At 39.3% G+C, this 19,617-nt stretch overlaps 1 protein-coding gene across 5 annotated transcripts in view; it reads left to right on the top strand.

Moving 5' to 3' along the window:
• Window positions 1-19,173, top strand: part of pde4d (phosphodiesterase 4D, cAMP-specific) — a 239,740-nt gene extending 220,567 nt beyond the window's left edge. For all 5 annotated transcript variants that reach the window (XM_088993806.1, XM_088993805.1, XM_088993808.1 and 2 more), the window contains 9 exons: window positions 2,613-2,706; window positions 4,467-4,642; window positions 6,168-6,266; window positions 6,342-6,506; window positions 7,652-7,751; window positions 9,745-9,899; window positions 10,622-10,744; window positions 10,829-11,011; window positions 12,203-19,173. In XM_088993806.1, coding sequence (XP_088849932.1) covers window positions 2,613-2,706; window positions 4,467-4,642; window positions 6,168-6,266; window positions 6,342-6,506; window positions 7,652-7,751; window positions 9,745-9,899; window positions 10,622-10,744; window positions 10,829-11,011; window positions 12,203-12,736 — 1,629 coding nt within the window. In that variant the 3' untranslated portion in view covers window positions 12,737-19,173. The remainder of the gene's footprint in view (window positions 1-2,612; window positions 2,707-4,466; window positions 4,643-6,167; window positions 6,267-6,341; window positions 6,507-7,651; window positions 7,752-9,744; window positions 9,900-10,621; window positions 10,745-10,828; window positions 11,012-12,202) is intronic.
• The last annotated feature ends 444 nt before the right edge of the window (window positions 19,174-19,617 follow it).

Here is a 19,617-nt window from a genome sequence, read left to right as displayed (position 1 = left end):
AAGGAAGTGGATTTTTGTTGTTGTTTTTCAGGACAAAAGGGTTTCTTTTTATTTTTAATTTTGTTAAAATGTATAATTTATATACATTAATATTTCTGTATTATATTAAATTATTTATGATATTGTTATATTATTATATTGTTAGTTATTTGATTATATTAATTTAGATAACATGGAATTAAATATATATTTACATCTATTTAAATATATATGTATATATCTTTAAAACCAGCCCCAAAACTCACTTCATGTGTATTTCATTTTTAGTCTGAAGGAAGTGGATTTTTGTAGTTTTTTTAGGACAAAACAATATTTCCTTTTGTTTTTATTTTTATTATTTAAAGTAGTTACGTATTGTGGTGCAATTTTCCTATAAAAAGCACAATGGAAAATCCTCCGATTTCAAGCACCCTCTATCCATCCAATCACAAAATTATCCCCTGCTACTCCTGTCAGACCTGTGTGACCAAAGAAACAGGCACAAGCCCTCTCTTACAATTAGGTATGACTTCGACGGACCCCCGCACCCAAACCCCTGAGGGAAAAAAAAACCTTTACAATGATGATTTGGAAATTAGCAGTCAAGATGCCAGAAGGGTGAACATCTCCTACAATGACATCACCTTCCTGTATGGAGTACAGTGATACCTTGGCTTACGAACTTAATTGGTTCCCAGACAGTGTGTAAGGCGAGAAGTGTGTATCCCAAAAATTAATTTCCCATAGGAAACCATTCTAATGAGAATAATCCGTTCCCAGGGCCCCATAAAACACAATTTTCTACTTTACGTCTGTGTAAGCTCTCAGTCGTACAGGAGTGGTCCATCGATGAGAAGGTTTCTTCAGCCGTCATCTGTACAAAAGTGAAGGTTTCGGACGTTTCGCCTCCTATCCAAGAGACTTCGTCAGCGAACTAAAGTCTGACTGGTCGTATCGGCCCCATTTATATATCCCTAATGTCCAGACCTAGTGGCGCCGGACACAGCTATGATAGGTCCCTACTCTCAGGTTGGGGGGGGGCGCGGGACCCCCCCCTGTGGCCCCACTGATTGTTCCTACATTCCTGACTAACGATTGGCCTATTACCCCCACTCCCCCCGGTATCACCTCATCAGCATAACGACCCTCATCAGCATTGCGAAAGTTGCCTAACCTGTTTTGCCTGAGCAGGCTATTGTATGAACGATCCAAATTGAACCTCACACCACCCGACCGGTTTAATGAAGGATTTTGTTGTTTTATAAGAATCGCCTCTTTTACCCCCCTTTCAAACCATCTATGTTCTTTCGCTAAGATTTTAACCTCATTGTCGTCAAATGAGTGGTTGCTAGCTTTTAGGTGCAAATGTACTGCCGATTGAGGCCCACTAGTATTATCCCTGCGATGTTGATAAAGTCTTTTTTTGAGAATTTGTTGAGTCTCCCCAATGTACTGCTCTTTACAATTTTCATTCTTACAATGTATGGAATAAACTACATTACTTTGTTTTTCATTTGGTAGCCTATCTTTTGGATGCACTAATTTTTGCCTTAGCGTGTTTATCGGTTTGATAAACGTTATAAACGTTATAAACGTTGATAAACCGGGACTTTTGTACAGATGACGGCTGAAGAAACCTTCTCATCGAATTTTCTACTTTCTAATTTTCTAAGCCTTAAAACGACATAAAATATACCTTATTGTATGTATGATAAATGTGCTATGGTATTATAATTAAAGAAATAAACTGTACTGTATAATAAAGTTGTTTTATTTACCTTTATGATGGTCGTTGATGGCTTGATGGAATGGAGTGGCCTGTTTCAACAGCATTAAACACTTGATGAGGAACGTAACCTTCTTCTTTCATCATCTTGAGGAATGATCCCTTTTAAGTGCTTTGTCTGTGATAATTGTATCTAGTTCCTCATCAATTGTGTTCTGTTTAGCTGGGTTGATAGCTTTCAAGTGTACAGATGGCTTGTGCGGGTTGTTTGTGTAGCCTGATTGATGGGATATTTTAACCTTGCAGTCTACACTATGACTTTCAACTATCAAAGTTGAAACTCTCTCACTGTCGTCTGCCTGTCTCTTTAATGTTTAAACCACCTCCCCTCACTGCTGCATTCTTGACCAATCACGTGGCTTTAACCAAAGACTGGGGACGGGGAATAGAGGACAAAAACAGTCGACTGCCATTTTGTTGTTAGAAGAACGGGCTGGTTCGCGAACGACACATCACTCATTGAGGCAGCTCCGTGTACGAAAAAAAGTTTGTATGCCAAGGTAAAATGTTCATAAATTTAACGTTCGGAAACCGAAAAGTTCGTAAGCCAAGGGGTTCGTAAACCGAGGTATCACTGTATTCATATTCTCACCGTGCCTGTGTGGCTTTTCTCCGGGTAGTCCACTCCCACATACAAAAATGGAACATTCTCTAAATTGTCCCTCTGTGTGATTCTAAACACGAATGGTTGTTCCTCTATGCACGCCCTGTGATTGGTTGGCAACCAGTCCAGGGTGTCCTCCGCCGAACAACATGGATGAGTGCAAGTGGCACTACAGTCTCCTGTATGTTGCGTCCTGATGCGGTGTCTGTCGCTCTATAACAAGATTTGTGTGGTGTTTTGCAGTTCAAAAGGATGTTGAACCGGGAACTGACTCACCTGTCAGAAATGAGTCGTTCTGGGAATCAGGTGTCTGAGTTCATCTCCAGCACTTTCCTAGGTGAGTGAATTTTTATGTATTCGGTCGGATATGCGTTTTTTTTTGTCTGTGTCAGAAAGAGATCCAAGTTTGTCAGGTAATGTATTTTGACTGATGTTCAATCCAAAAGAGACTTAGAATCACATGTTTTGCTGTTGTCTGTTTTCTACATAAATACACTTTTTTTTACACATTTAATTTTTATTTTCTTGGTGAATTCCGTCAAACTTTTTGTTGTTTTGAATTCATTTAGATTTTGCATCGTAACGTTGCAGTCTTTTAGTCTTGATATCTTTTGATCATTTTCATTCTACTTTCTTTTAAAATGTTTGCGTCTCAGTAAGTTTTTATGTTTTGCTTTGTTGTAAAATTGCGTTTTTAATTCTAAAATTATTGTTTTCATCTGACTTTTATTTTAATTGTATTTTTATTTATTTTGCCATTTTGCCATTTTACTCTAAAATTAATTCTTTAAAAAATGTGTTTCAGTTGTTTTTAACTCATTCACTGCCAAATGATGTGCAAAAATGTGTCCACTCCAGTGCCAGGGTTTTCCAGGACCCATAGAATATGGAGTTTTAGGACTATATAAACATTCAATATAGTATTATTATTCTGAATATTTCTTGATTTATTTATCTAGCTAGCTAGCTAGCTAGCTTGCTATTTGCTATCTGGCTGGCTGGCTGTCTAGCTAGCTATCGATGAACTACTATATTGCTATGAAGCTGGTCGATATTGGATTGGATTGGATTTGCCTTTATTAGTCTCGCAGTGGAGAAATTTACATTTCACAGCAGCAAAGTTATGAAAGAAATGATAGTAGAAAAGCAAAACACAGAAGCTGCTGGAAAGGCAGCCACTCTCGCGGTGCCGTCTTGAAGTCAAAAGAACAAAAAATATATAGCTATCTATTAGCTAGCTAGCTAGCTTTCCAACATATAGCTGTCTATTAGCTATCTATTGGCTAGCTAGCTAGCTTTCTATCTATTTAAGTTACTTCCGGGTTGAGTGAACGCTGGCGCGTGTGGCTGCCGCTGCTCACCCACAAAATATCATGCTATATAGCAATCTATTAGCTATCTATTGGCGAACTAGATAGCTTTCCAATAGGTAGCTATCTATTAGCTATCTATTGGCTAGCTAGCTAGCTTTCTATCTATTTGAGTTACTTCCAGGTTGAGTGAACGCTGGTGCGTGTGGCTGCCACTGCTCACCTACAACAGAAATGTATCCTGTGACTGTAAAGTGACCTTGAGAGTGGCGCTTAGAAATTAAATGTATTATTGTTATTATTATTATATAGCACTTTAACAACATGCTGAAGCTGGAACAAAGCGCTAACATGGAAAAAAGGGGAAATGCTGCCCCTTGTGGAAAATAAAAAAACATTGCCAGCGGCCATGGCCTGCGCCCTATCGGCACCCAAACATGAAAAAACAAATCCCGAACAAATTTAGGAATGGCACTGCACATCATATTTTCAATTCCAGAATAAATTTGTGAATGGCAGTGAATGAGTTAAAATGTTTCCAAAATGTTTCCTCATTATTTTTTTTTTTGGCCTTTTGCATTGTTACCTTTGTTGTAAAATTGCGTTTTTATTTTAAAATCATTATTTTCATCTGACTTTTCTTTTAATCTTAAAATTATGGGGAATATTTTTTGTGCAATTTTACAATGCTCCAAAAATGTGTTTTAGTTGTTATTAATGTTTTATTTTCAAAACTGTGACATTTTTCCTCACTCACTTCCTGACTTGATTCTACCGCCTTTCATAGACAAGCAGCACGAAGTGGAGATGCCTTCACCTCAGTCTCAGAAGGACAAGGAGAAGAAGAACAAGCCCATGTCTCAGATCAGCGGCGTCAAGAAGCTGCAGCACTCGTCCAGTCTCACCAACTCCAACATCCCTCGCTTTGGCGTCAAAACGGAGACCGAGGACGAGCTGGGCAAGGTACCCTATTCAATTTTACTGGACAGTGACCGCCTGCTATAAGCTATGAGGTATTGATACAACTCGAAAGTGGGGAAAAAAATTGACTGCAGTTCTAACTTTTTACCAATAGAGGGTGATAATTATACCACAAACCAGTTTTGAGCAGATTGAATATGGGCAATGGAGTTTTTGTCTCGACTAGAAAATTGGATGTATAATTTGGTCCTGTTGAAGTTTCTAGGCAATGTTTTTCTTTTTTTCCCCTTCAGCTCAATGTTTAAACATTTCGGGGGAAAAAAAGAAAGACCCCCATGAATTAATTAAACACCACAACAACAGGAAGATGGCACCAACGTAGTACTAGCTCTCCATTTTAGCTAGCTTTCTATCTATTTGAGTTACTTCCGGGTTGAGTGATTATTAGCTAACTCTTAGCCAACTAGATAGCTTTCTATCTATTTGAGTTACTTCTGGGTTGAGTGATTATTAGCTAACTCTTAGCAAGCTAGCTTTCCATCTATTTGAGTTACTTCCGGGTTGAGTGATTATGAGCTAACCCTTAGCTAGCTATCTAGCTTTCTATCTATTTGAGTTACTTCTGGGTTGAGTGATTATTAGCTAACCCTTAGCTAGCTATCTTAGCTTTCTATCTATTTGAGTTACTTCTGGGTTGAGTGATTATTAGCTAACTCTTAGCAAGCTAGCTTTCTATCTATTTGAGTTACTTCCGTGTTGAGTGATTATTAGCTAGCTATCTAGCTTTCTATCTAATTGAGTTACTTCCGTATTGAGTGTTTATCAGCTAACTCTTAGCTAGCTAGTTTTCCATCTATTTGAGTTACTTCTGGGTTGAGTGATTATTAGCTAACTCTTAGCTAGCTAGCTTTCTATGTATTTGAGTTATGTCCGGGTTGACTGAACGCTGGCGCGTGTGGCTGCCGCTGCTCACCCACAGAAAAATTGATCCTGTGACTGTAAAGTGACCTTGAGAGTTTTGAAAGGCACTTAGAAATGAAATGTATTATTATTATTATTATTATTATTATTATTATTATTATTATTATTATTACATTTAAACTTGGGTTTTCAAACATCTCAGTTCTCATCCAAATCAGTTTTGAACCAAAAATTTCAGGGTTTTTTTATGCCCCGGTATACAACCAAAGTTCGGTTCTCAACCAAACTGAGACATCACGCCCCGTGGCAGACATATGTTTTTAATATTTCAATTTTGATGTTATAGTTGGTGAAAATAAATTACAATTTGTTTTAATAGTATTTTACAAATGACTTGCTCTATTATTATGTGTTTATCCCATCTGTGCTGTAAAAAAGTGCTTCAAAAAAGTTGTTTCCTAGACTTTGAACGGATTAAAAATTGTTATATTGATTATCATGGGAAGTGGTGTATCGGTTTTCAAACAAATCGGTTTTCAAACAGATTTCTAGAATGGATTATGGTAAAAAAAAAACGAGTTATTATTGTATTTCTGTTGTGGCTGTTTGCTGGAGAATGAAAATATGTCTCCTCATTTCTCACCAGGAGCTGGAACACGTGAACAAATGGGGCCTTAACGTTTTTAAGATCTCGGAATTCTCTGGGAATCGGCCGTTGACAGTTATGATGTACACCATATTCCAGGTTCTTACATCCCGCCACCAAGCAATAGGAGTTCAAATTTTTGTATTTTAAAAGCTCTTGTGTTGCTTGTTTCAGGAGCGAGATTTGTTAAAAACCTTTAAAATTCCACTGGACACCTTTGTCACCTACCTGATGACCTTAGAGGACCACTATCACGGCGACGTGGCCTACCATAACAATATCCACGCAGCTGACGTCACCCAGTCCACCCACGTGCTGCTTTCCACGCCTGCGCTTGAGGTCAGGACCGTGCGCGCACACGTGCACTTATAAACTCATTGGAACCTTGTCAAAAGTGAACTTTTTCGTCTTGTAACATTGTAAGTTCCTTTTTTTCCCTCAAAAACAAGACAATCTCCCGAATTTCTTGTGTTCTCTGTGAGTCTACTTGGGAAAATGATATGCACATGCACCCGGAAGCAGGAAGTTATTTGAGGCAGGCTTTTGATTGGCTGCCGAGTATGCAAATTGCCAAACGAACCGAAATTCAGAAATTTCCAAACCGAACGAAGATTTTGAAATCGGAATAAAGCGAACACTTGATTTGAAAAAAAATACAGTAAAGTCTCATTATATCGATATTTTCGGGAGTCCGAAAAAATATCGATATAACCGGGACTATCGATATATCCGACCCTGCGCGCATGTAATTTTCACCTTGCGTTCATAGAAATAGTATCGTAATAAGCGGTACTATCGATATAACCGATATCAATATAACGAGACTTTACTGTATTTCGTTATTATTATTATTTTTTCTTGAAAAAGCTGTCAGCCACCCGGGCTGAGACGTTCAGTAAGTTGCACGCCCCGGGTGTCTGGGCAGACGTTATTTCAGACACTGGGCTTATACGCCTGTGCACCTTATATATGGAAAAAGTTTGAAAACACACCATTCATAAGGGGTGTGCCTTATACTCCGGTGCGCCTTATACACCGGAAAATACGATACATCTTTCATTCTTGGACATTGTGACTCTAGTCTTTAGTTTTGTAACACTAACTTTTTTTTGTAAATAATTTTTTTTTTTGGTCCTTCAAGTAACATTTGAATTTTTCTTCCGTGGAATGACATCTTCAGTTTACATTTGTTTTTTTTCTTTTCTTTATAATCATATTTTTTGTCTCATAACGCTGTGACTTTTTCGTATGCCAACCTGAGTTTTTTTTCCTCCTCAAAACACTTGTCCTGTGTTCTTGCCAAGTGCTGTTTTTTTTTAAGTCTGTGTACTCAAGAACGCACTGGTGAGCACGCCGAAAATAAGCTTCAATCAAACCTGAGCTCACTCCAATCAATGACTCGTGCTTGTGGGGATATTTTTAAAACCGGTGGGTTTCTGATCCCCCCCCTTTCCCGCCCATCCCTTTTGCTCCCCGGCTAGCAGGCGGTGTTCACAGACCTGGAGATCCTGGCCGCCATCTTTGCCAGTGCCATTCACGACGTCGACCACCCTGGGGTGTCGAACCAGTTCCTCATCAACACCAGTGAGTCTAAAAGCGGCACATTCTGAAAAAAGAAAAATTAGCACCTACGTCACGTTAGTTCACACGACACACGGTGTACGCTTCCAGACAATGCACACAGTTTGAGCCATTTTCACATTGGGTGGTTATTTTCAGTGCCTGGATTATTGAGAAACAGAGAGTATACAACTGAACAGAAAAATAGCTGGCAATTTAATAAGTTCTGGAGAGAAAGTTATTTAATATAATGATACATGAATTATTTAATATACGTAACTACATGCATAGTTAAACAGGACCAAAATGACAATGTTAAATTACAACCCAACCGACGTCATCGAGGAGGGTGACGTCAGTTGGGTGAGAAAATAAAAATGATATTGATATGGTATATTGAATATTTACAATATCAGGAGAAATATCACTAATTCGCACTCCAGTTATGAGTTTTGATTTTCCAATTAGGAGATCTGCACAAGAAATATTTTCAAAAGTTATCTATTAGCTAGCTAACTTTCTATCAAGTTGAGTTATTCAACTATCTAGATAACTATCTACAAGTAAGCTGGCTAGCTAGCTATTAGTTATCTATTAGCTAGCTTGGTAACTTTCTACCTATTTGAGTTACTCAACTCTCTAGCTAACTATCTATGAGTTATCTATTAGCTAGCTAGCTAACTTTCTATCTATTTGAATTATCCAACAATCTAGCTAACAATCTATGAGTTATCTATTCGCTAGCTAGCTAACTTTCTATCTATTTGAGTTATCCAACTATCTAGCTAACTATCTATGAGTTATCTATTCGCGAGATAGCTAACTTTTTATCTATTTGAATTATTCCGGGTTGAGTGAACGTGGCTGCTGACTGTAAAGTGACCTTGAGAGTTTTGAAAAGCGCTTATGAATACAATGTATTATTATTATTATTATTATGAAAGTGCATTAGAGTTTAGATTTAATCAATTTAGCTAAGGAATCCTACAACTCATTCAAAAAAATTAATCAGTGAATAATGACATCCAAATGTAATATTGAGAAATTAACTCATTCACTGCCATTAACCAATTTATTCGGGAATTTAAAATATGACAGATCGTGATTCCCGAATTTGTTAATTTTTTTTCTTGTTTAGGTGCCGATATTGCGCTGGCCATGGCCTCTGACAATGGGTTTTTTTTCCCTTCCACAAGGGATCAGCATTCCCTTTTTTTCCATGTTAGCGCTTTGTTCCAGCTTCAGCTGTTGTTAAAGCGCTATATAAACCAATAATTATATATTGCATTGTATTTTGGACAGACACCCTCATTTCAAGCTCATATGACTCCAGATGCATATCATTTAGGAATTAACTCTTTTTTTCTGATGAAAGAAGAGAGTCTACGGTTATTTACACTGCTTTGAATTTGTATGTAGTCCTCAAAATAGAAAAGTTGTTCCTCAAAGAAAAATACAGTATTTCAAGCATTGGTGGACACACTCACATTACTAGCTGTAAAATATACCAATGCCCACACAGACACACACACACACACACACACACATTTGTGCAAATGTGACATTCACGTGCCGGAGCACATCTTCCCGCATGTGCATGCGGTCACGCGTGATGACAGGTGACCTCGTGCTGGCAGGAAGGTGGACGGAGTTCAAAGCGGACCATCAGTCGTGCTTTTCAGCTTCGACTCAACATTATTAGCCACTCACGCTAACAGCTCTTCTGGGAAACTAAGCAGAGTCACTAAAAGGACAACATGCTTCATGAGCTGACTTGAATGAAAGGGCGCAGCTATTACAAATGACTTCAAGGCGTGCTTTTTGCAGTCAATCATTGTGGAACGGTCAGGGCTCCCGCCATGTCAGTGCCAAAGTTCTCAGAGAACATTTCTTCTTATGAATATAAGAACAGCAAACAAGTATTCCTTGTTGTTCCTTTAAATAAGTTTAAGCAACAAGAGTTTCACTGCCGATATGTCGCAAAATAGTAAAAGTGCTGCGGTTTCCTTCCCGACAGACTCTGAGCTGGCACTGATGTACAACGACGCATCTGTGCTGGAGAACCACCATCTGGCCGTTGGATTCAAGCTGCTGCAGGAGGAGAACTGCGACATCTTCCAGAATCTGACCAAAAAACAACGACAATCACTGCGCAAGATGGTCATCGACATTGTGAGTGAAAGAATCTATCTATCTATCTATCTATCTATCTATCTATCTATCTATCTATCTATCTATCTATCTATCTATCTATCTATCTATCTATCTATCTATCTATCTATCTATCTATCTATCTATCTATCTATCTATCTATCTATCTATCTATCTATCTATCTATCTATCTAGTTCGCGAGCTAGCTCGCCATCTCTCTCTCTCTCTTTCTCTCTCTAATTGTCTATCTATCGCTAGCAAGCTAGTTAGCTAACTGGTTGGGTAGTCTAGTTCACTAGCTACCTCGCCATCTCTTCTATTTCTCTATCTCTCTATCTCTCTTTCTCTCTCTAATTGTCTATCTATCTCTCTATCGCTAGCAAGCTAGTTAGCTAACTGGTTGGGTAGTCTAGTTCACTAGCTAGCTCGCCATCTCTCTCTTCTATTTCTCTATCTTTCGTTCTCTCTCTATATATATCTATCTAGCTAGGTAACTCGTTTGCTAGTTAGCTAACTGGCTAGCTGATTAGCTATTCTTTTTCACTAGCTAGCTCGCCATCTCTCTCTCTGTGTTGTGTCAAGTTCATCCATTCATCATTGTCTACTGAGTGAGCCCAGGCGGACATATTGCATGTTATTTTCATGCTAGGTTTGAAACCACTTTACAGTTTTGCATAATGTGTTTCCTTGTGTTTATTTGTGTAGATTCTCATGAGTCATCTTGTGCTACTTCTCATCTTAGGTGTTGGCTACTGACATGTCGAAACACATGAATCTACTGGCTGACCTGAAAACCATGGTGGAAACCAAAAAGGTGACCAGCTCGGGAGTCTTGCTTCTCGACAACTACTCGGATCGGATACAGGTCTGCTATCATTCCAAACACGGTCTGATCAAAATACATGGAAAACTAACTACATATTTTTAATTGTGGACTCGACTTCTGTAGGTGCTCCAGAATATGGTGCATTGCGCCGACCTTAGCAACCCTACAAAGCCCCTGCAGCTATACCGGCAGTGGACCGACCGCATCATGGAAGAGTTCTTCAGCCAGGGCGATCGCGAAAGGGAGCGAGGCATGGAGATCAGCCCGATGTGCGACAAACACAACGCCTCCGTTGAAAAGAGCCAGGTGAGACTTTCCATTTCACTTTTGCGCCTACTTCAGTGGTACTCTGACAAAGGTATGTTGTGGCCGCCCGTCTCTTGGTCTTTGATTGTATGAAATGTACTGCTGTACATAAATATAAAAAGCGCCCTGATGTTAGTCATTACGCCAGTATTTACAGATTGTTTGGTACTTTTCCGGTGGTACTTGGTTTAGTACAGTGATACCTCGGCTTAAGAACGCTTTAGCTAAACAAATGTTTCACTTTACGAACGTTAAATTCGCGAGAATATAATCTTGGCATACAAACTATTTTTCGGGAAACACACGGAGCGCCACAATGAGTGATGTGTCATTCGCGAATGAGCCGGTTCTTGGAGCAGGATCTTTTTTTTTCTCTATTCCCCGCCCCCAGTCTTCGGTTAATGCTGCATGTGATTGGTCAAGATCCGTGGTAGAGGAGGGAGGGGACACACGCAACAGTGAGCGGGGGGTGTTACAGAAACACACACCCACAAAAGGGAGACGACAAAGCTTGAAACAAAAAAACAAAAGTGAAAAAAACAAAAGTGAAATGGTGAGAAAATTGATCGAAAACACAGTGAAATTTGGACTCGTTTCAACTTTATTGATAGGTCAAAGGCACAGTGTAGACTGCAAGGTTAATATATCCCATCAATCAGGTTCCACAAACAAAACGCAACAGCCATCTGTACAATTTGAAGAGAACATACCGGAAAGGGAACCAGCTATTAATGAAGTTTCTCGTGTGTCTGCCTGCATCTTTGCTGTTGCAATATCACAACTTCTAAGATGGACTGCCCAGAGCTCCTTGAGACACTTTATGCAAAAAACTATCCACTCCATCAAGCCATCAACGGCCATCACAAAGGTAAATAAAACAACTTTATTATATAGTATAGTTTATTTCTTTAATTACAATACCATATGAAATTTATTATACCTAAAATAAGGTATATTGTGTGTAATTCTAATCCTTATTTAGTCGAAAATTATGTTTTATTGGGACCTGGGAACAGATTATTCTCATTTTAATGGTTTCCTATGGGAAATTAATGTTTGGAATACACACTTTCTGGGAACAAATTAAGTTCGCAAGCAATGGTATCACTTTACTGCTTTAGTGGTTTATGATTAGTATGTGGTATCACGTTCCGTTAATTTCCCCCGCTCCCCTCCTCCCGCAATGCGCAGGTGGGTTTCATCGACTACATTGTTCACCCTCTGTGGGAGACCTGGGCCGACCTGGTACATCCGGACGCTCAGGACATTTTGGACATGCTAGAAGACAACCGGGAGTGGTATCAAAGCACCATCCCCCAAAGCCCTTCGCCCGCCCTGGGTGAGCCCGAGGACGGCGGGAGGCACCCGGGCGGGGACAAATTCCAGTTCGAGTTGACGTTAGAGGAGGACGGCGAGTCGGACACGGAAAAAGATAGCGGCAGCCAGCCGGAGGAGGAGGATGAAGAAGAAGAAGAAGAGGAGGAAGAGGACGACGAGGAGGAAAACAGCTGCACGGACTCCAAAACACTTTGCACGCAGGACTCGGAATGCACTGAGATTCCCTTGGACGAGCAGGTAGCGGAGGAAGAGGAGGTAGTGGAGGAGGGGGACACTTCCTGTTCGCAAACGTGTGTGGTGGAGGAGGAAGAAGAAGAAGAAGAGGTGGTCGTGGAACGGAAGGAAGTTGATGAGGAGGAACAGGAAGTGAAAACTCCTGACACATAACAGCTACTGGGGTGATGAACTGCTCTTCTTAGTAATGATTATTTATAGAATTTTTATTTTTATGGGGGGTATGTTTTTATCTTGGTTGTGTGTTCCCCTTCTGTCCTGTTCTGACACTTCTTTTAAAGGAGTCATCAATTCAAAAATTGTCTTTACCGTCATATGTTCTCTGCGTTTTTAGAGGATGAATCAAGCAGAAAATTCACTTGTATTGATCTCAGGCGGCGGCCATTTTGTCTCTTACTGCCATTTGCTGTTGACAGTCGGCAATTTGAACATTTTAGAATCTGTGATGTTATTTTGGATTAGATTGGATTATATTCGTCTCAAAGTGGAGAAATTTACATTTCACAGCAGCACAGTTATGAAAAGACGAAGATAGTAATGTAGAAAAACAAAATACAGGAGGTGCTGGAAAGGCAGCCACTGTCGCGGCGCCATCTTGAAGTCAAAACAAGAAAACTAAATAATAAATAATATGACAACACAAAGACACAGACAGTCATCCTATTTGTAGCATGAAGCAGTTCTAGATGAACGCGGAGAGCATCAAAGCGTCCTTTTCACCAGTGGATCAGGGACGTCATGGTGGAATGTGCACGTCTGCTACTAGCTAAATGTTGAAAGCAAACACGAAGCTGTAGCATCCATTGACACAAAAAGATTGTCTCATATCTCCTGTCCCACGTAAATCCAATCCACTTCAATTCCGAGCCACGACAGTTACAGGTACGCATTGGCGCTCGATAGCGAGTGGCAGGACAAGAGAAAATGGCAGACCATTGAGATGGGTAATAACAGATGGACTTTTCTGCTTAATTTATGATGGACGGATGCAATATAGATTTAAGACACAAGTGTCAAAGTCAAGGCCCGCGGGCCAAATCCGGCCCGCCACATCATTTTTTTCGGCCCGCGAAAGCAAATCAAACTTGTTAAATTCCATGATGATTGCTAAAATCTGAGCCAAAATTTCATATTTTTGGATGTCAACCACAATAAAAGTCATTATTCTTGACTTCAGATTTGAAAACGAGTTATTCATTAATTTGCTGGGTGCTCTGTATGTAATATGTGGAGGGAATTAAACATTCTAATGGCTTCCCCAAATTCATAACTGCCCTCGAGAGGAAACCATAACTACAATGTGGCCCGCGGCAAAAAATGACTTTGACACCCTGATTTAAGATGTTGTTCTTTTAGACTAGTTATTGCGTATGGAACGTATTACGGTAAAGCCATTTTTTTTGACTTGATGTTCCATTCAAGCCTGCTCTAGACTGTAGCACACAAGTGAAAGATGAACATTTCACGCATACTCTCACAAGGCCATTCGAAACGTGTTGAAATCCACTTGACTCCGAAAATCCAAAAAGGGGAGCCCTACATAGCTAAAATCAGTCGACAAGTTCACGATCTTTTCATCTCACGTCGGAGAAATTCCCGATTCACTGCAGCAAATTTATCACGCTACCTAACAAGCGTCCTGCTCAATCGAATAAAAAGGTTTCTTCAGCCGTCATCTGTACTGCTTTGAAGGTATCGGTTGGAGTTACCAGCACAACTTTAGTTTTGCCCATTAGAAATAAAAAACGCCGACGAGAAATAATCCGCAGAGTCAAACTGCAACACGGTTTCAAATGGCCTTTCGATTTGCAAAAGGCCTACAGTACGGATCAGGCTTCAGCTGCCACCCAGCACACGTGAGAGCGCTGCTCAAACATGCCAAGTGCACGTCTGGTTTCAACATGTCCGCTCAAATGGTACTCGGTCACTTTCCTTTTTATTTTTCTTTGCACTCAGGAAAACTTTGTATTCCTGTTCACATTGAGGCGCCGTACGTCCATCTTTTGTTCTTCTTCTTCTATGTTTTAATGTGTATATGTGTGTGTGTGTGTGTGTGATGGCCTTTGGAAACACATTACGGATGTGGAAGTCTTCCTACGAAAGCAGAAGGATGGTGTCTTGTTGACTTTTGATCTTTTCTACACTTTTGTTCTATCGAGTGAGAGCATATGATGTCTTTTTGTCCCCCTCCCACTCTGTGTGTGTGTGTGTGTGTGTGTGTGTGTGTGTGTGTGTGTGTGTGTGTGTGTGTGTGTGTGTGTGTGTGTGTGTGTGTGTGTGTGTGTGTGTGTGAGAGAGAGAGTTTCGTGAGGCATTTGCACTTGCTCCGATAGCATTTATACTCCTTAATATACTCCCACTCAGCTAACTTGCTCGGTCTTTATGAATAGCTTTTTATTTTGAAGGTGGAGGAAGTGAACTTAAAAAAAAAAAAAGGTTGAAGTGGGGGTGAAGCCTTTAAATCTTCTTGTTGCCTAACCGTTCTTTTTGAACACATCCTGAGGACACAATGCAATGATTTGTAGTCCATAAAATGAAAAATAAGCACTTTTTTTGTTTTTCTTTTGTTTTTCTTTTGTTTTTCTTTTGTGCATTAGGCAAAGAAGTGCTCCACACAACTCGTAACCTTGTGAAGCAATTAGCGGGTTGATTTTTTTTTTTTTTTTTTTTTTTTTTTTTTTTTTTTTGTCACTCCTTGTTTGTTTTTCTTTTTTTTTTCTATCACATTCAAGCCAGTCACACATTTGAGGTTTTTTTGGGGAATTATTTTTTGTCGTTATATGTTTCATTCAATACTGTTTATTTTTTACTTAAGTTGGTGTGGTTTATTTAAAATGTGCATTTTATTTCACCTCATTTTTTTTTTTACTCTCACGTGCCAACATGTCTCCCACACTCCTTACACTTTTCACATTTTTTCAAACAAACCATTGAACCCACAGATTTCCACACATTTTTGTCAATTTCAATGTTTTCCACCCTTTATTTAAAGGACAACCGACGCCACCGGACAAGCTGTGTCCATAATTTGTAAAATCGCTTGAAATGACTTCTACTGAGCGTATTTTACAAAGATGTCACCGTATATAGCTATATTTGACGTTTTAAGACTCGCGCTGAATATTCAGGAAGTCTTGTTTTTGAGTTGGTGACGATATCTACCGTGACGTCACGTCTGGAACACCTCTAACCAAGAAAGCAACACACAATGCATTTTGGGTACTTTGTTTGGTCTGAAAACTTCATGTTGATCCGTGTTGATGGTGAAATTAGAAGGAAAACACGTAAATAACACGATGGTGAATCGTTGTGTGTTGCACCAAGACTACTATTTGATACGACTTGACACAAATTCCCAGCAGACAAATCAGCCCCTTTTTCAACAGAGCTTGGGCGCCATCTTGTGTATTTTCTGGGAGTCCTGACGGCTCAAATTTATACGGAAGGACTTCTTTAATCGATTGCAAACATTTATGCTTTCCTCTTCAGAACTATTTGAATCATATTCATAACAAGGATGAGTAACAAGAAAGCATCTTCTCCGAATCTGAAGCCATTGTTTTGATTCTCGAGGAAGGCAAGACGTCTTAGCGTGACGTCACGAACAAGGGGGCGGGACCTTCTGAAACTCGCCATTTCCGAGGTCATTTTGAAGTAGTTTAAGTCATTTTTATTAGTGTTTTGCATTTGACTAAAAATTTCAGCCTGCGTGTTTTGGGTATTTTAGATGCTATAAAACGTTTTTCTGATGTCAGTTAGGAAACAAAAAAATGGTGTCGGTTGTCCTTTAAATCATACAACATGACTACAGTAAATAATGGTTGTTAACTGTAGCATAAAAAATGGTTCTAAAATCCGACTATTCATTTTTTTCCCCGCCCCTTCATATGTGAACATAAAATATCAACAGCAGTTACCAACCCCCCCCCCCAAAAAAAAAAAAAAAAGAGAAAGGACACACCAGAAGACGACACTGATTTTTTTTTTGTATTTTTCTTATTTCACTTGACTTGAGCTCTTTTTTTTCTGTGCCAAATTTCTTTTTTTCCTTACCCGTAGTACAATCTTTTTTCCGTTTAATCGCTGTTTACAAACATGCTATTTATTATTGTGTGTGTACTATGTAATAATAATTATTATTATCATTAATGTTATTAAGATCATAACACCGTTTGTTGGAAATGGTTGACTCTTTATCATCCCTTTTGGTGATGGTGTGGCTGAAATCGCGTACCTCTTGTTGAGAGAATGTGTCGGGAGGGTTTATTTTCTTTTTCAATGGTTGCTTGGGAAGTGGGTAGCCACAGGGGGGTTTAAGCCAAATTATTTAAAAAAAAAAACTGTTCCTTGGCCCATGGGCTGTGCCTTAAATTCAACACTGTCACCCTTTTTTTGTTTTCTTCTTCTGCTGCTGCATTCGAAATCTACGGTGGCTTACAGGGACAATTTCACAAAAGTCAAATGTTCATGTTGTGTTAAATTTGGAGCAGTGGCATATATTGGGGTAGAGGGGAGGGACATTACAATGTGTTCCGATAATTATTAAAATGTCATCAGGGTTTTTTTTCTTTCAAATTCTTTGTGAAAGCAGATGACCGGAAATATTTTAGAGTTGTTTTTGAAACCAAACACAATTTTTCAAAACATTATTGATATTCATTCACATCCAATCATGGCGATCCATTTTTATCCCTCTGACAGTTTTTACGGAAGCAAAATGGAATTGCATCGCAGCAAAATGTAAAAAAAAATGACATAGTGAAACGATTTGCAAGGTGGTGGTGGTGGTGGACCCCTTAAAAAGCAGGGAGGAGGGAGGAGCAGGGTTTATTTGACAAATTGGATATAATAAAGTAGGCAGGAACAAAATCCCCCACAAAAAAAAAGTCATCAGAACAAAAAGGTCCACAGTAGCGAATAAAACCATGAGTAAAACATGACAAGATGAAACAAACCTGACAGAGTGAAACAAATAATGACCCAACACTGAATGGTCATGCTGGGAGTCCTTTCAACTGCTACTGATTAAAACGACCAACAGCTGTGCAGCTTCAGGCGGGGCCCTACAATGCCACCCGTTGGTCACAAACCGAAACATGACAGATACGATATCATTAAATCACAGCATTTGTTCAAACAAAAGAACAGCCATCAGCTTTTGTAACAACTTGTTTGGAAGTGGAACGGGAACCTATTTTTAAAAATTGACATAGCTACAAAAATAAAAATTAACTTATTCACTGCCACACGTGCAAAACTGGGTTTTTGTCATAGTCATTTGAATTCCAGGACCCACAGAATATTGTGTTTTAGGACTACATAAATATTTGATACAGTGTTAGAAACCTTAGACTATATTTTTTCATCAGAAAAAGGTTAATTCCTAAATTATATGAGTCTGGAGTTATATGAGCTCGAAATGAGGGCGGTTGTCCAAAATACAATGCAATAACATACATTGGTTTATATAGCGCTTTAGCAACAGCTGAAGCTGGAACAAAGCGCTAACCTGAAAGACTGGGAAATGCTGCCCCCTTGTGGAAAACAAAAAAACATTAGCTGCCATGGCCAGCGCTTTATCGGCACCCAAACATGAAAAAAACATAACCCGAAAAAAATTTGCGAATGGCGCTCTTCATCATATTTTCAATTCCCAAATAAATTCGTGAATGGCAGTGATTGAGTTAAAAACAAATATTTTTACCAAATTAAGCAATACTTTGGTTAAAAATAATTATAAAAAATCGATTATTATATAGTGTTATCTTCGTAACATGTACATTTCATTTTGCTTTTTTTAGTTTATGGTCCCTCTGGGTCACCGTAGCGACGGCCTCACCTCTTGATATATTGCCTTTTTTCCACGTTTGAAGCCAAACTTTTCCCCATGGAAAGCACACAGGGTTAGCGACACACTCACACACACACACACACACACACACACACACACACACACACACACACACACATACGCACGCACACACTCACTCAGCCGCTGCTGCATTAAATTTGGCTGAAACATTGACATGTTTGTGGGCGTGTTTCGCTAATTCACACGCATCATTCCTTCAGTCCTTCCTTGCTTCCTTTTTTTATATTTCTTCCCTCCCTGGCAATAGAACCAGACTCTTGAGCTAACAGAGACACTTCTTTTGACACGTATACTGTAGATGCGAAACAGCCCTGGCCCAATGGAAACAGTCTGTTCTTTGTGTGTACGTGTGTGTGTGTGTGTGTGTGTGTGTGTGTGTGTGTGTGTGTGTGTGTGTGTGTGTGTGTGTGTGTGTGTGTGTGTTCTTTTTTTAACTGTATTAAAGGAAAAACACAAACTGTAACTTAAAAAAAGAAGAAAATAAAAAGGTGTTCAGGACAATTATTTTTTGGGGGGGCGACGGAGGGGGGTCATGTCTTTAGAATGCCAACTTGTCTGGACGTTTCACAAGACAATTCCAAATGTTTAATGGGATCTTTGTTCATTGCAGTCTATTGGATAGACCTGTAGAGCATACGACTTTATGTATAAAAAGTGAAAAAGAATGAAAAAAATGTTTTATATGCAATGGATTCATTAAAAGCATGGGTTGATTCTGCCTAATCTGGGTATTCCATTATTTTATGCATGAATTAAAAAAAAATACAAATTGCTATGCGCAGGCTCAACTGTAGGGGGTGCTGGAGATTTGGCACGATGATTGGAGGCCCAGTCCATAGGATGTGGCAAATAAACACGCAGGAGCCAAGAAAAACATTGAATTCGTTTTATTTCCTACGATGTCAAACACAACCTTCTCATTTGACATCCATATAGAGATCGTTTTAATTCGCGGCTGCAAATGCGAACATCTCACACAATCACACAGAAACACACAGTCTAGTTAATCCCTAAACAACAACACTGCAGTTCGACATCACCAACATGTAACAGGACGCCATCTCCTATTTTTTTCTTACAAAAAAGTTTCCCCATACAATGTGGCACACACACAAACACACGCACACACACTCATGCATGTGTTCATAATGATGGACATTAT

Source organism: Hippocampus bargibanti, linkage group LG04, assembly GCF_051943395.1.
Source record: "Hippocampus bargibanti isolate YZ-2025 linkage group LG04, ASM5194339v1, whole genome shotgun sequence".
Classification (NCBI taxonomy): domain Eukaryota; kingdom Metazoa; phylum Chordata; class Actinopteri; order Syngnathiformes; family Syngnathidae; genus Hippocampus; species Hippocampus bargibanti.
The sequence above is the reverse complement of the archived record's forward strand: the minus strand, read 5'-3'. Positions and strand labels throughout refer to the sequence as shown.